A 13,786-nucleotide genomic window follows, 5' to 3' on the forward strand; every position below is an offset into this window, starting at 1 on the left:
CCTGCTCTGCAAGTATATGCCTGTCACCGTTTCGCTGTTGACAGCTGACTCTCTCTCCCTCTCCCCACTGTGTGCATGGAGGAGGGAGAGACGCATTCTGACAAGCACAAGCATATGGCCGTTGCTCAAAATCCTATTGTAGGAAAAATACAGTTTTCAAAGTAACTACTGTTGTTCTAGTTACTCTTATATTGAGTTCATGGCACCACTTTACACCGGGAGTAGGCTTTAGTGTAGTAAGGTTTTGTTGCATTGCGGGCCGGAGAGCGTCATTTGCAGTGAATAGGCCTGTATCCTAGCGCTGGAAAGTCTTTAAAGGACATGAGCTACATTTACTGACAGATGAATCAATTAGCCTAATAATTCTAGCTAAGGGTTTTGAGTTCCCACTTCCTCGGGTGGTGTATAATACAGCCTATAGGTCAATAAGCATAAAGACGTCGGGAAATTCTCTGAAGAGACTAAATGAAATCTGATCATTCTGGAGGTTGCACATCAAAATATCAATCATGCATTTCCTGGATATGTTAGATGAAATAGCTGACTTTTTGAATCATAGGCTACCATCTCAGCTGTCTTATTTGGCACTGGAAAAAAAACTATTCTAGAGCCCTGCTGCTTGTAAAGTAACATAGAATAAAATAAATGATTGTTGTATTTGTTGTTATCGAGCAAAACAGTTACATTTATCGCAATATTACTTTTTGTCCATATCGCCCAGCTCTAGCACCTCCCCCAAAAATGATTTTATTATTATTTTGTTATTTATAGCAAAAAATGTGTCAATTTACCGCAATATGGATTTTTTTCCATATCACCCAGCTCAAACATACACACACTCCAGAACCCTCCTTCCTCCTCCTAAGCAGAGCACCCTTTGCGTGTTCTCTGTTCTTCACTTTGTATTAAGTGCCGCAAGGAGCCAAGCATGCGGGATGGGTGCTGCTGTCGAGTGCCAAAACCTGTCAGCTCCATTTAAACATTCGCTTACCCCCAAGTCGGCAAAGGGCCCATCGTACAGGGCCAGTTGGGCAACACGACACCTGTCTCGGTTGGCCAGTGTCTGTGGCGTGCTGTAGCCCCCTTGCAGGGCGTTCTCCTCAGCCAGTAGAGCCTCTAGCTCTGGGGTGGCTCCCCCAGTCACCAGCGTCCGGATCAGGGTGAGGATATTATCGTTGAAGTATGTCTGCAGAGATAAAAGGATGTGAGATCCGTAAGTAAGGAGACACCATTAGAGCCACAACGGTAGAGGATATGTGGCGGAGAGGGGAGAGATGTAGAAGGGGGAGATAAGGGGGAAGGGATGGAGAAGGGGGGATAAGGGGGAAGAGGGGAGAGATTGTGGCGATAAGGGGAGAGATAGAGAAGGGGGAGAGGGGTGAAGAGGGGAGAGATGGGGAGATAAGATGGGGAAGAAGGAAGAGAAGGGGGAGAGGGGAGAAATGGGGTGGGGAAGAGGGGAGAGATTGGATGGGTGAAGGGGGGAGAGATGGAGAAGGGAGAGAGAGGAGAGATGGAGAAGGGAGAGAGGGGAGAGATGGGGTGGGGAGAGGGGAGAGATGGGGTGGGGAAGAGGGGAGAGATGGAGAAGGGAAGAGGGGAGAGATGGGGAAGAGGGGAGAGATGGAGAAGGGAAGAGGGGAGAGATGGGATGGGTGAAGAGGGGAGATATGGAGAAGGGCAGAGGGGAGAGATGGGATGGAGAAGGGGAGAGGGGAGAGATGGGATGGGGAAGGGGGAGAGATGGAGAAGGGGAGAGGGGAGAGATGGGATGGGAAAGCGGGGAGAGATGGAGAAGGGGAGATGGGAGAGATGGGATGGGGAAGATGGGAGAGATTGGATGGGTGAAGAGGGGAGAGATGGGATGGGTGAAGAGGGGAGAGATGGGATGGGAGAGAGGGGAGAGATGGAGAAGGGGGAGAGGGGAGAGATTGGGTGGGTGAAGAGGGGAGAGATGGGATGGGTGAAGAGGGGAGAGATGGAGAAGGGGGAGAGGGGAGAGATGGGATGGGGGAGAGGGGAGAGATGGGATGGTGAAGAGGGGAGAGATGGGATGGGTGAAGAGGGGAGAGATGGGATGGGCGATGAGGGGAGAGATGGATAAGGGGGAGAGGGGAGAGATAGAGAAGGGGGAGAGATGGGATGGGGAAGAGGGGAGAGATGGGATGGCGAAGAGGGGAGAGATGGGATGGGTGAAGAGGGGAGAGATGGGGAAGAGGAAAAGGGGAGAGATGGAGAAGGGGAAAAGGGGAGGGATGGGATGGGTGAAGAGGGGATAGATGGGGAAGAGGGGAGAGAGAGAGAGAGAGAGGGTGGAAATGGAAAGGGTACCAAGTCAGCTGTACAACTGAGTGCCTTCAACTGAAATGTGTCTTCCGCATTTAACCCAACCCCTCTGAATCAGAGAGGTGCGGGGGGCTGCCTTAATCGGCAGTGGGTGGGAGAGAGAGAGCGAGAGCGAGAGACATCACAGAACATGTGGTAGTGAGCTCCTCTCTCTCTCATTGTTGAAAGATGAAAGTGTTTTTTTGGACCTTGATGGCCCACCTTTGCATGTCAAATGTGCCATTAGAGGGAACCTCAGCACTTACCTTGTTAAAAGATCTAATAAGCTCCTTGAAAGTTTGTTTCGTGACACTTTATATGAGGAGTGGTGGCAACAACTTCCCTTTTGATGTCATTGGAGCTGGCAGCGCTGTCTGATCAATGTGGCATTTCATTTACCAACTTCTGCCTACTCCGTAATGCTGCTGCGCTGAGCAGAGCATCTTATCTGACACATCCATATCCGTTAAGTCTAACCCTTTCCTTAACTCTGAGAGGCTCTGTCTGTCTGTCTGTCTGTCTGTCTGTCTGTCTGTCTGTCTGTCTGTCTGCGTGCGCGTCTGTCTGTCTGTCTGTCTGTCTGTCTGTCTGTCTGTCTCTGTGTGTGTGTCTGTCTCTGTGTGTGTGTCTGTCTGTCTGTCTGTCTGTCTCTGTGTGTCTGTGTGTGTGTCTGTCTGTCTGTCTGTCTGTCTGTCTGTCTGTCTGCGTGCGCGTCTGCATGTCTGTCTGTCTGTCTGTCTGTCTGTCTGTCTGTCTGTCTCTGTGTGTGTGTCTGTCTCTGTGTGTGTGTCTGTCTGTCTGTCTGTCTGTCTCTGTGTGTCTGTGTGTCTGTGTGTCTGTCTGTCTGTCTGTCTGTCTGTCTCTGTGTGTGTGTGTGTGTGTGTGTGTGTGTGTGTGTGTGTGTGTGTGTGTGTGTGTGTGTGTGTGTGTGTGTGTGTGTGTGTGTGTGTGACTTCAAATTTGCTTCCAAAAAGTGCATTAGATCTGCAGTGTTTTGAAATGCATCTTTGCTACGTTTCACACTTATTTAAACCAAAAGCATCTTCAATTCAACAGCCAGCTTTAGAGACAGCAGACATGGGTGCAGGTGAGTAGACACTACCAAGTATACACTACCAATTATACAGTACATAGTATACAGTACTTAGTTCCGACCTTTAAACTACTTTGTTTAAAGACCGTATGCACGTCTTACAGTAAACCCACTATCTGTGCCTTGTCTTGTGGTTGCTGACATCTAGTACGCAACACTGGACTGACTCCTAACTGACTGTGTTCAAACCAATCAATTTTAGTCCTTGACTGCTGCATGTTGCAACTGCAACAATATGAAACTTTTACCGTCTAAAAATGCTGCTTCACCCTACGGTCTTAACAGCCACTAGCCTATGTAAATAAAATAGGGATTAAAATATGGATAGAAAATATTTATAAATATGGATGAAATATAGACTGTTCACAAAAAATATAATTTTGGTACTGGATTATGCGATAAACTTCTACCTAGTACATGTCAAACTAAAGTAACATGTCAGACGACCTAGTAACATGTCGGACTACCTAGTAACATGTCGGACTACCTAGTAACATGTCAGACTACCTAGTAACATGTCAGACTACCTGGTAACATGTTGGACTACCTGGTAACATGTCAGACTACCTAGTAACATGTCGGACTACCTAGTAACATGTCAGACTACCTAGTAACATGTCGGACTACCTAGTAACATGTCAGACTACCTAGTAACATGTCAGACTACCTAGTAACATGTCGGACTACCTAGTAACATGTCAGACTACCTAGTAACATGTCAGACTACCTAGTAACATGTCGGACTACCTAGTAACAAGTCGGACTACCTAGTAACAAGTCGGACTACCTAGTAACATGTCAGACTACCTAGTAACATGTCAGACTACCTAGTAACATGTCGGACTAAATAAAATGAAAAAAAGTGCCAAAAAGGTCAAGTGCATACTAAGAACTGTGTAAATTGAGTAGCGTATACTTAGTAATGTCTACTCACTGCACTCATGAGAGAGTCCAGCACGCTGACAGCGAAGGCGGTTCCACAGGCGAAGGGCTGCGTCAGGTACAGCTCTGTGTCCGGGTCGTCGTCATCATCTTGGTCCAAGAACTGAACGTTGGAGTCGTTCACTGAGAGAAGGGAGACCCAAAACAGAGTCAGAGCGAGACAGAGGCCAAGGAGGGCACAGCACGCCAAACACACACCAACACACCTGAGGACTTGAGAAGTAGAGAATCGCTGGGTGACATAGCTAGGGCAGGGGTTCCCAAACTTTTTTTGTTGGTGGTTTTGAGTCAATATGAGCCAATATTCCTTTTTACTTGACTTACGACCCCAAGTCTTAGGCCCTGACCCAAACAGAATCATTCACTTTATTGGCTCCTTCAAAGACTCAATAGCATATATTCTCAACTGTCTCATGTCTTTAGGTATAGAAAAGGTAGTGATGTCTGAACCAAAGCGTTATGGATTTGGCATTCATTGTAGATGCACAGTACAATCCGTCATCAACAAACCATTTCTGCAGTTTTGAATCACATTCAAGACATGGGTTTTACCTAGGTGTGTGAAGCACACCTCGTTCCACCATATTGTGGATGTTGAGGTGAGAAGATCATGCATGTAATGTAACATGCATTCTGGAGCTTCGTTGATATCTCAGATAAGAACTGAAAGTCAAATGATTATTTAAAACAACAATACAAATATATATAAATCTGTGGGGTAAATTCACATAGGCACAGCCTGCTTTTAGAGATCAAAGTTATACTACATTCTGAACTGTTAAGGATGAAACAAGTTCAAATCATAAAGGGCCAGGGTTGAAAAGTCTCTATGTTCTGTCTAGAATACTGCTAACCAGAGGAAAAGATCAAGAAGAAAAAAATCTAAAAACAAACTTCTTTAAAAGCATTTGTAAAGATGCCTTTCCCTAATAGAACAGACTTTAGCCTCAGATGTGAGGATCTGCTTGCTAGTGCCAGTGGACAAGAGCCTGAGATACAACTGTATTTGAAAAGCGCTTGACAACACAAGCCTTTCTTTGACCCCTTCAACATGAAGGCTTGAGGTCTGGAAGAAAGAAAAAAAGACCCCCCCGCCAAAAAAATACACAGAAACAACAACAACTAAACAGCTTAAAGGGAACATTTGAGCTGTAGTTGTACGTTTTTTTCCAATCTGATTTCTTCCCAGGCTTCCTCTGTGCTGCGGAGGAACAGACATGTCAGTCAACCAGACAAGCGGGCTGATGATGCAAACAGGCCCAGGCTAAGGAGACTGAACCGGGGGGTAGTGGGGTGTAGAGGGGTGGGTGTAGAGTCTGGTGGTCGGGGTGGTGGGTGTGATATGAAAACAGCCATAAGGACAGACCGAGCAACTATCCAAGTGCAAGAGCGATGCTTTGAGAAAAGAATGCATGGAAAAAAATAAAAACACCACAGAAAAAAAACTTTAAATAAAAAAAGGCCAAAACAAGACAGTAAATGTTCCACCAGAAACAGAGAACAAAAAATGTAATTGTGTTCAAAGTGAAGCCGTGGGAGCAGTCAGCGAGGGCCTCGGCTGTAGCCTGATAGATCAAGACAAGTGGATGAAGAAAGGAGAGACAGTGAGAGGGAGAGAGAATTGCTTTGGCAATGTAAACATATGTTTCCCATGCCAATAAAGCCCCTTAAATTGAAATTGAATTGAGAATGTGAGAGAGTTAGAGAGAAAAAAAGAAAGAGAGTAAGCGAGAGGTGAGAGAGAGTGTGAGCGAGAGAGGTGACAGGCAGACAGGCAGACAGACAGAACTAAAGATCGGACGGCAGCGAGCAGAGGACAAAGGCCTGGCTTACCCAGCTCAGTTATCATTTGTATGTTGATTCCAAGTTTTTTTTCCTGACTGAATGAAACCAAAGGCAGTATTTTGCCAGGTTTAGCTAACGACAGTAAGACAGTGTGGAGCAGAGGGGGGAGAGATAGGGTCATTATTGGAACAGCTTCAAAGAGCAGAGAAAAAGACACGCAGCCTGAGACCAGTCATCAGGATTAGACAGACTGAAGCTGGTGTAGGTAAAGGTAGCCATGACATGCAACTACAGCACAAGAGAGGGACAGATGTGGCTGAACCACTAAAACATTAAAACACAAAGGGGTTACGGATATACAATATTGTATACATAAAGTTACTTTATTGTTGTCCATTTGACTCGACTATGGTAAAGTAAAGTGACAACATTGACACTACAACTACAGTGTATAGTTCCACAGAGACGGGTGTTTACTGCTTGACCTCCTCTTTACGTCCAGGGAGGAGGAGGACAACGTTAGTGATGATAATATTATCTACTTAATAGCCAGGGCCTGACTAAATCTGGAGGAGAAATGAATCTAAATCTAACATAGAAGAAATGATATTAAATCAAGCATACTGTAGCTGGGGAATTTTTTTAAATCAAATACAGCAAGACAAAAACAAACAGCTACACTTGATTTGTTGATTACATATGTAGTACTCAAGAACATAGAGAGAGAGAGGCAAAACAATGTTCATACAGCTTCCTGTCCCTGTGTCCCTCCCCGTCTCTGTCTCTGTCTGTGTCTCTCCCCGTCTCTGTCTGTGTCCCTCCCCGTCTCTGTCTCTGTCTGTGTCTCTCCCCGTCTCTGTCTCTGTCTGTGTCTCTCCCCGTCTCTGTCTGTAGTCAGAGGGGATAGAGTGGCGGGTCTCTAGTGCTTTAGTCAGAGGGGATAGAGTGGTGGGTCTCTAGTGCTGTAGTCAGAGGGGATAGAGTGGTGGGTCTCTAGTGCTGTAGTCAGAGGGGATAGAGTGGTGGGTCTCTAGTGCTTTAGTCAGAGGGGATAGAGTGGTGGGTCTCTAGTGCTGTAGTCAGAGGGGATAGAGTGGTGGGTCTCTAGTGCTTTAGTCAGAGGGGATAGAGTGGTGGGTCTCTAGTGCTTTAGTCAGAGGGGATAGAGTGGTGGGTCTCTAGTGCTGTAGTCAGAGGAGATAGAGTGATGGGTCTCTAGTGCTTTAGTCAGAGGGGATAGAGTGGTGGTTCTAGCGAACCTGGTCTCTAGTCATTTAGAATCCCTCAGAGACGTGAAACTTTCATGAGTCCCCTGGACCACAGAGAATATTAGAGAATATAGCCAGCACCATTGTTATTATTAAATGGACCCATTATGCTACTGTGGCACTTTTTTTTAGCTTCCTTTCACTCTCATTTGACTCTCTCCCTCCCTCTCAATCAGGCAGTTAATGGACTAATGGTACATAGACAAAGTGAGTGTTCTGACTTTGTAATGAGACATCCCAGCTAGAGCTTCCACAAAGAGAGGGACATTTGAAATTACCACAATTGCTCAGCTTTGCATTTAGCTCCACACAAATCTCAGGCCAAAGTCGCTAATCATTAGCATCAATATATCGCTAGAATTAGTCATCACAGCCATAGAAAATTAAGAGTTTTGCCAACTAACCTCCACATTGGCACCAAACGTTCCACAACAACATTCAAAAGAATGTCCACCGAACTGCTGAAGGCAACATGGCGATCCTGAAGATGCTAAATCTCTAAGTCAGTTGGCCAAACTCTATGTACAATTTCACAGTATTTCCCCAACAGGCAAAACTGGTATAAATAACATCACAACAACCAGAAAGTGGTTGAAATGACATAATATTGACATCCTATGGAGCTGTTTTGCCCGCTATCGTTAGTGAATGGTCAGCTGGTGTGTGTTTCTCACCTAGTTCAGTGATGATGGGGATGTTGGCGCCGGTGGTGACGGAGGCCTGGCGTGCTAAACCATGTACTGGACTGCTGTCTGGAGAGGACCGGTCCATTCCAGGAGGCGTGAAACCTACACAGAGCACAAAAAGACACAGAGAGATACACACAAAACCATTGAAACGTATAGATACATAGACACACACAAAACCATTGAAACGTATAGATACATAGACACACACAAAACCATTGAAACGTATAGATACAGAGATACACACAAAACCATTAATACGTGCAGAGAGATACACACAAAACCATTGAAACCTACAGAGAGATACACACAAAACCATTGAAACGTATAGATACAGAGATACACACAAAACCATTAATACGTACAGAGAGATACACACAAAACCATTGAAACGTATAGATACAGAGATACACACAAAACCATTAATACGTACAGAGAGATACACACAAAACCATTGAAACGTACAGACACAGAGATACAAACAAAACCGTTGAAACCTACAGACACAGAGATGTGTAATACAACACTGATTGCACATTAATACCACACATTAATACCACACTGATCTCACATTAATACCACACTGATCTCACATTAATACAACACTGATCACACATTAATACCACACTGATCTCACATTAATACTGCACATTAATACCACACTGATCTCACATTAATACAACACTGATCACACATTAATACCACACTGATCACACATTAATACCACACTGATCACACATCAATACCACACTGATCTCACATTAATACCACACTGATCTCACATTAATACCACACTGATCACACATTAATACCACACTGATCACACATCAATACCACACTGATCACACATCAATACCACACTGATCACACATCAATATCACACTGATCACACATTAATACCACACTGATCACACATTAATACCACACTGATCTCACATTAATACCACACTGATCACACATTAATACCACACTGATCACACATCAATACCACACTGATCACACATTAATACCACACTGATCACACATTAATACCACACTGATCACACATCAATACCACACTGATCACACATTAATACCACACTGATCACACATTAATACCACACATTAATACCACACTGATCACACATCAATACCACACTGATCACGCATTAATACCACACTGATCACACATTAATACCACACTGATCACACATTAATACCACACTGATCACACATCAATACCACACTGATCACACATCAATACCACACTGATCACACATTAATACCACACTGATCACACATCAATACCACACTGATCTCACATTAATACCACACATTAATACCACACTGATCTCACATTAATACCACACTGATCACACATTAATACCACACTGATCACACATTAATACCACACTGATCACATATCAATACCACACTGATCTCACATTAATACCACACTGATCACACATTAATACCACACTGATCTCACATTAATACCACACTGATCTCACATTAATACAACACTGATCTCACATTAATACCACACTGATCACACATTAATACCACACTGATCTCACATTAATACCACACTGATCACACATTAATACCACACTGATCTCACATTAATACCACACTGATCACACATTAATACCACACTGATCTCACATTAATACAACACTGATCACACATCAATACCACACTGATCTCACATTAATACAACACTGATCTCACATTAATACTGCACATTAATACCACACTGATCTCACATTAATACCACACTGATCTCACATTAATACAACACTGATCACACATTAATACCACACTGATCACACATTAATACCACACTGATCACACATTAATACCACACTGATCTCACATTAATACCACACTGATCTCACATTAATACAACACTGATCTCACATTAACACTGCACATTAATACCACACTGATCTCACATTAATACCACACTGATCTCACATTAATATCACACATTAATACCACACTGATCTCACATTAATACCACACTGATCACACATTAATATCACACTGATCACACATTAATACCACACTGATCTCACATTAATACCACACTGATCTCACATTAATACCACACATTAATACCACACTGATCTCACATTAATACCACACTGATCTCACATTAATACAACACTGATCACACATTAATACCACACTGATCTCACATTAATACAACACTGATCACACATTAATACCACACTGATCACACATCAATACCACACTGATCACACATTAATACCACACTGATCACACATCAATACCACACTGATCTCACATTAATACCACACTGATCTCACATTAATACCACACTGATCTCACATTAATACAACACTGATCACACATTAATACCACACTGATCTCACATTAATACCACACTGATCTCACATTAATACAACACTGATCACACATTAATACCACACTGATCTCACATTAATACAACACTGATCACACATTAATACCACACTGATCACACATCAATACCACACCGATCACACATTAATACCACACTGATCACACATCAATACCACACTGATCTCACATTAATACCACACTGATCTCACATTAATACCACGCATTAATACCACACTGATCTCACATTAATACCACACTGATCTCACATTAATACAACACTGATCACACATTAATACCACACTGATATCACATTAATACCACACATTAATACCACACTGATCACACATTAATACCACACTGATCACACATTAATACCACACTGATCACACATTAATACCACACTGATCACACATTAATACCACACTGATCTCACATTAATACAACACTGATCACACATTAATACCACACATTAATACCACACTGATCTCACATTAATACCACACTGATCACACATTAATATCACACTGATCACACATTAATACCACACTGATCTCACATTAATACCACACATTAATACCACACTGATCACACATTAATACCACACTGATCTCACATTAATACCACACTGATCACACATTAATACCACACTGATATCACAATAATATAATTTCACAAATCATTTACCACATGTTTGGTGATTGAAAAGGTTATACATAATTTTGAGAAGAGAGAAACTAAACTATAATCGAGAACAACAATAAAACATTAAAATAAGAACACTAAGTTGATCGGACTATGTAATGCACAGTTAGTGTCTGTCACATGCCACTATTAGTTGGTTACACTACACTATTCAGCAAAAGCTGCTGGGCTTACTGAGAATGAAAAGATGTGAAGAGGGGGAGGGAGGGTGATGGTAAAATGATGCAGGCGCTTCCTAAAAATGTCAATATAGATATTGTGCTTTTAGGGGTCATCTGAGAGACATATTTAGCATTCACATCCTTCCATCAACCTGCCTGCCTTCCATAAATGTTATATGTGCTTCATGTTGTTACCATAAAATTGGCGAAGTGGATCCTGAAAACCTTTTATCAGGAAAATAGAGGTGCGATTCCCGACCATGAAATACAAAAGGGGCGAGTGACAAGGGCATGAATTCCCATGACTTCACATTTTTGCATTTCCTTAAAGTGACAAGTAAACACCTTAAATCAGTAATGCTAGATGCATAATGCATTACCTGTATTGTGACATCCATCATTTAGTGCCGACTAAAGCAAAACCCACCTTATAGTTTTACAGTACAGCAGTGACAAAACATAATGCATGATGGGAATATATTCAGGTCACAAAGTTTCAGGGGGGGGGGGGGTCATTTTCTGGCAGGGATCTTTTCATCCTCCTCACCATAGAGGACACACCAGTTCTGCATTCATCACAAACTTAAGGCTGAACTGAAAAATCCACACCCTTGTTACACCAGTTACTGACACTGGGAAGAGGCAAGGTTTGACAATCTGTTGCAGTCAGACTGGAAGCTCACTCAGAGTACGCTTCATATCTATAAAATAGGACATTTATATCTCTAGAGAGTGACAACTGGGTTTTGGATATTGCCTGTAAAAAACATTATTTTTCCACTATCAGTGTAAACAAGCAGTCCAGTATCTAATTGTGAAAGTACTCTGACAATAGATACAGGGAAGTTTTTCAAACGTGTAAAAATCAGTTGGGCTGCAAGCGACAAAGTTAAATGAAGAAAATGGGAGAGTTGTACACAGATCATTGATTATCAGTCAGATAGTATATACTGTATGAGTGGATTCATTATAATGGTTTGAATGCATTTGGTAAAAAATCTTCTAGAACTTACAAACAAGAGGGGAATAGATTTTCTCACAAAATAAAATGTTTTACGGCTCCCTGTCACAGAGAAGCAAATGCAAGGGTGTATGAATGTGTGTGTGTATATTTGTGTATGTGTGTGTGTGTGTATATTTGTGTATGTGTGTGTGTGCGCATCTGATATGGACCCCCACCTCCACCCCTCTCAGGCCCCAGGCACAACTTAGCTCTGCGGTGTACAGACTACATCCTACCGTAGACCTCGGCCATGTGAACGTCTCCCCAGCAATACATCTCCTTACTTATTAATGTGCACCTTGTTTACATTTCACACCCCACATCTGAATAGATTTTCTGAGAGGAAGGAATCCACAGAGCAAAACACTATTAAATAGTACCCCTGTGTGTGTGTGTTTCAAGTTGTATTAGTTGTATCACTTCATATTTGTTGCCAAACCCACTGGCTCCAGGTCATCTATAAGTCTCACTGGTCACCATAGCAGCACCCACCCGTAGCAGGCGCTCCAGCAGGAATATTTCACTGGTTACCCCCAATGCCAACTCCTCCTTTGGCCGCCATTCATTCCAGTTCTCTGCTGCCAATGACTGGAACGAATTGCAAAAATCACTGAAGCTGGAGACTTATATCTCCCTCACTAACTTTAAGCATCAGCTGTCAGAGCTTACCGATCATTGCACCTGTACATAGCCCATCTGTAAATAGCCCACCCAACTATCTCATCCCCATGTTATTATTTTCTCCTTTGCACCCCAGTATCTCTACTTGCACATTCATCTTCTGCGCATCTATCACTCTAGTGTTTAATTGCTACATTTCAACACTATGGACCATTTATTGCCTTCCCTCCCTAATCTTACCTCATCGACACACACTGTATATAGACTTTTCTATTGTGTTATTGACTGTACGTTTGTTTATCCCGTGTGTAACTCTGTGTTGGTTGTCTCGCACTGCTTTGCTCTATCTTGGCCAGGTCACAGTTGTAAATGAGAACTTGTTCTCAACTGGCCTCCCTGGTTAAATAAAGGGGAAATAAAATAAAAATGTAAAAAGTATGTGTGTGTGTGTGTGTGTGTGTGTGTGTGTGTGTGTGTGTGTGTGTGTGTGTGTGTGTGTGTGTGTGTGTGTGTGTGTGTGTGTGTGTGTGTGTGTGTGTGCGTGCATGTGTGTGTAGGTGGGATCTTGATCCTAAATATTTATCAGTGGAATGGGTACAGATGATGTAAGACGCAATCATTGATAACAATAGACTTCAACCAGTATGACAGAGGATATAATGTCTGTGAAAACATGGGTAAAGGGGACCTCAGATTCAGTCTATTCATTGTGGAGCTGAGCCAGCACATCACTCACTCAGACCAGGAGAAATAACTGCATTGACCTTCTCCTAAACCATGGTGCTTGGCATGTTTTCTTAGATGTCGGTTGGTCTATCATAAGATTCAGTCCC

General features: G+C 42.9%; 1 protein-coding gene across 3 annotated transcripts in view; it reads right to left on the reverse strand.

Annotated features, from left to right (window-relative positions):
* Positions 1-13,786, reverse strand: part of LOC139413123 (calcium-activated potassium channel subunit alpha-1a-like) — a 309,221-nt gene that overhangs the window by 12,053 nt on the left and 283,382 nt on the right. For 2 of the 3 annotated variants that reach the window (XM_071160212.1, XM_071160204.1), the window contains 4 exons: positions 8,088-8,201; positions 6,194-6,277; positions 4,353-4,483; positions 992-1,186 (listed from right to left, as the gene is read on the reverse strand). In XM_071160212.1, coding sequence (XP_071016313.1) covers positions 992-1,186; positions 4,353-4,483; positions 6,194-6,277; positions 8,088-8,201 — 524 coding nt within the window. The remainder of the gene's footprint in view (positions 1-991; positions 1,187-4,352; positions 4,484-6,193; positions 6,278-8,087; positions 8,202-13,786) is intronic. The other variant, XM_071160220.1, reaches the window with a different exon arrangement.

This window comes from Oncorhynchus clarkii, chromosome 1 (assembly GCF_045791955.1).
Source record: "Oncorhynchus clarkii lewisi isolate Uvic-CL-2024 chromosome 1, UVic_Ocla_1.0, whole genome shotgun sequence".
Classification (NCBI taxonomy): domain Eukaryota; kingdom Metazoa; phylum Chordata; class Actinopteri; order Salmoniformes; family Salmonidae; genus Oncorhynchus; species Oncorhynchus clarkii.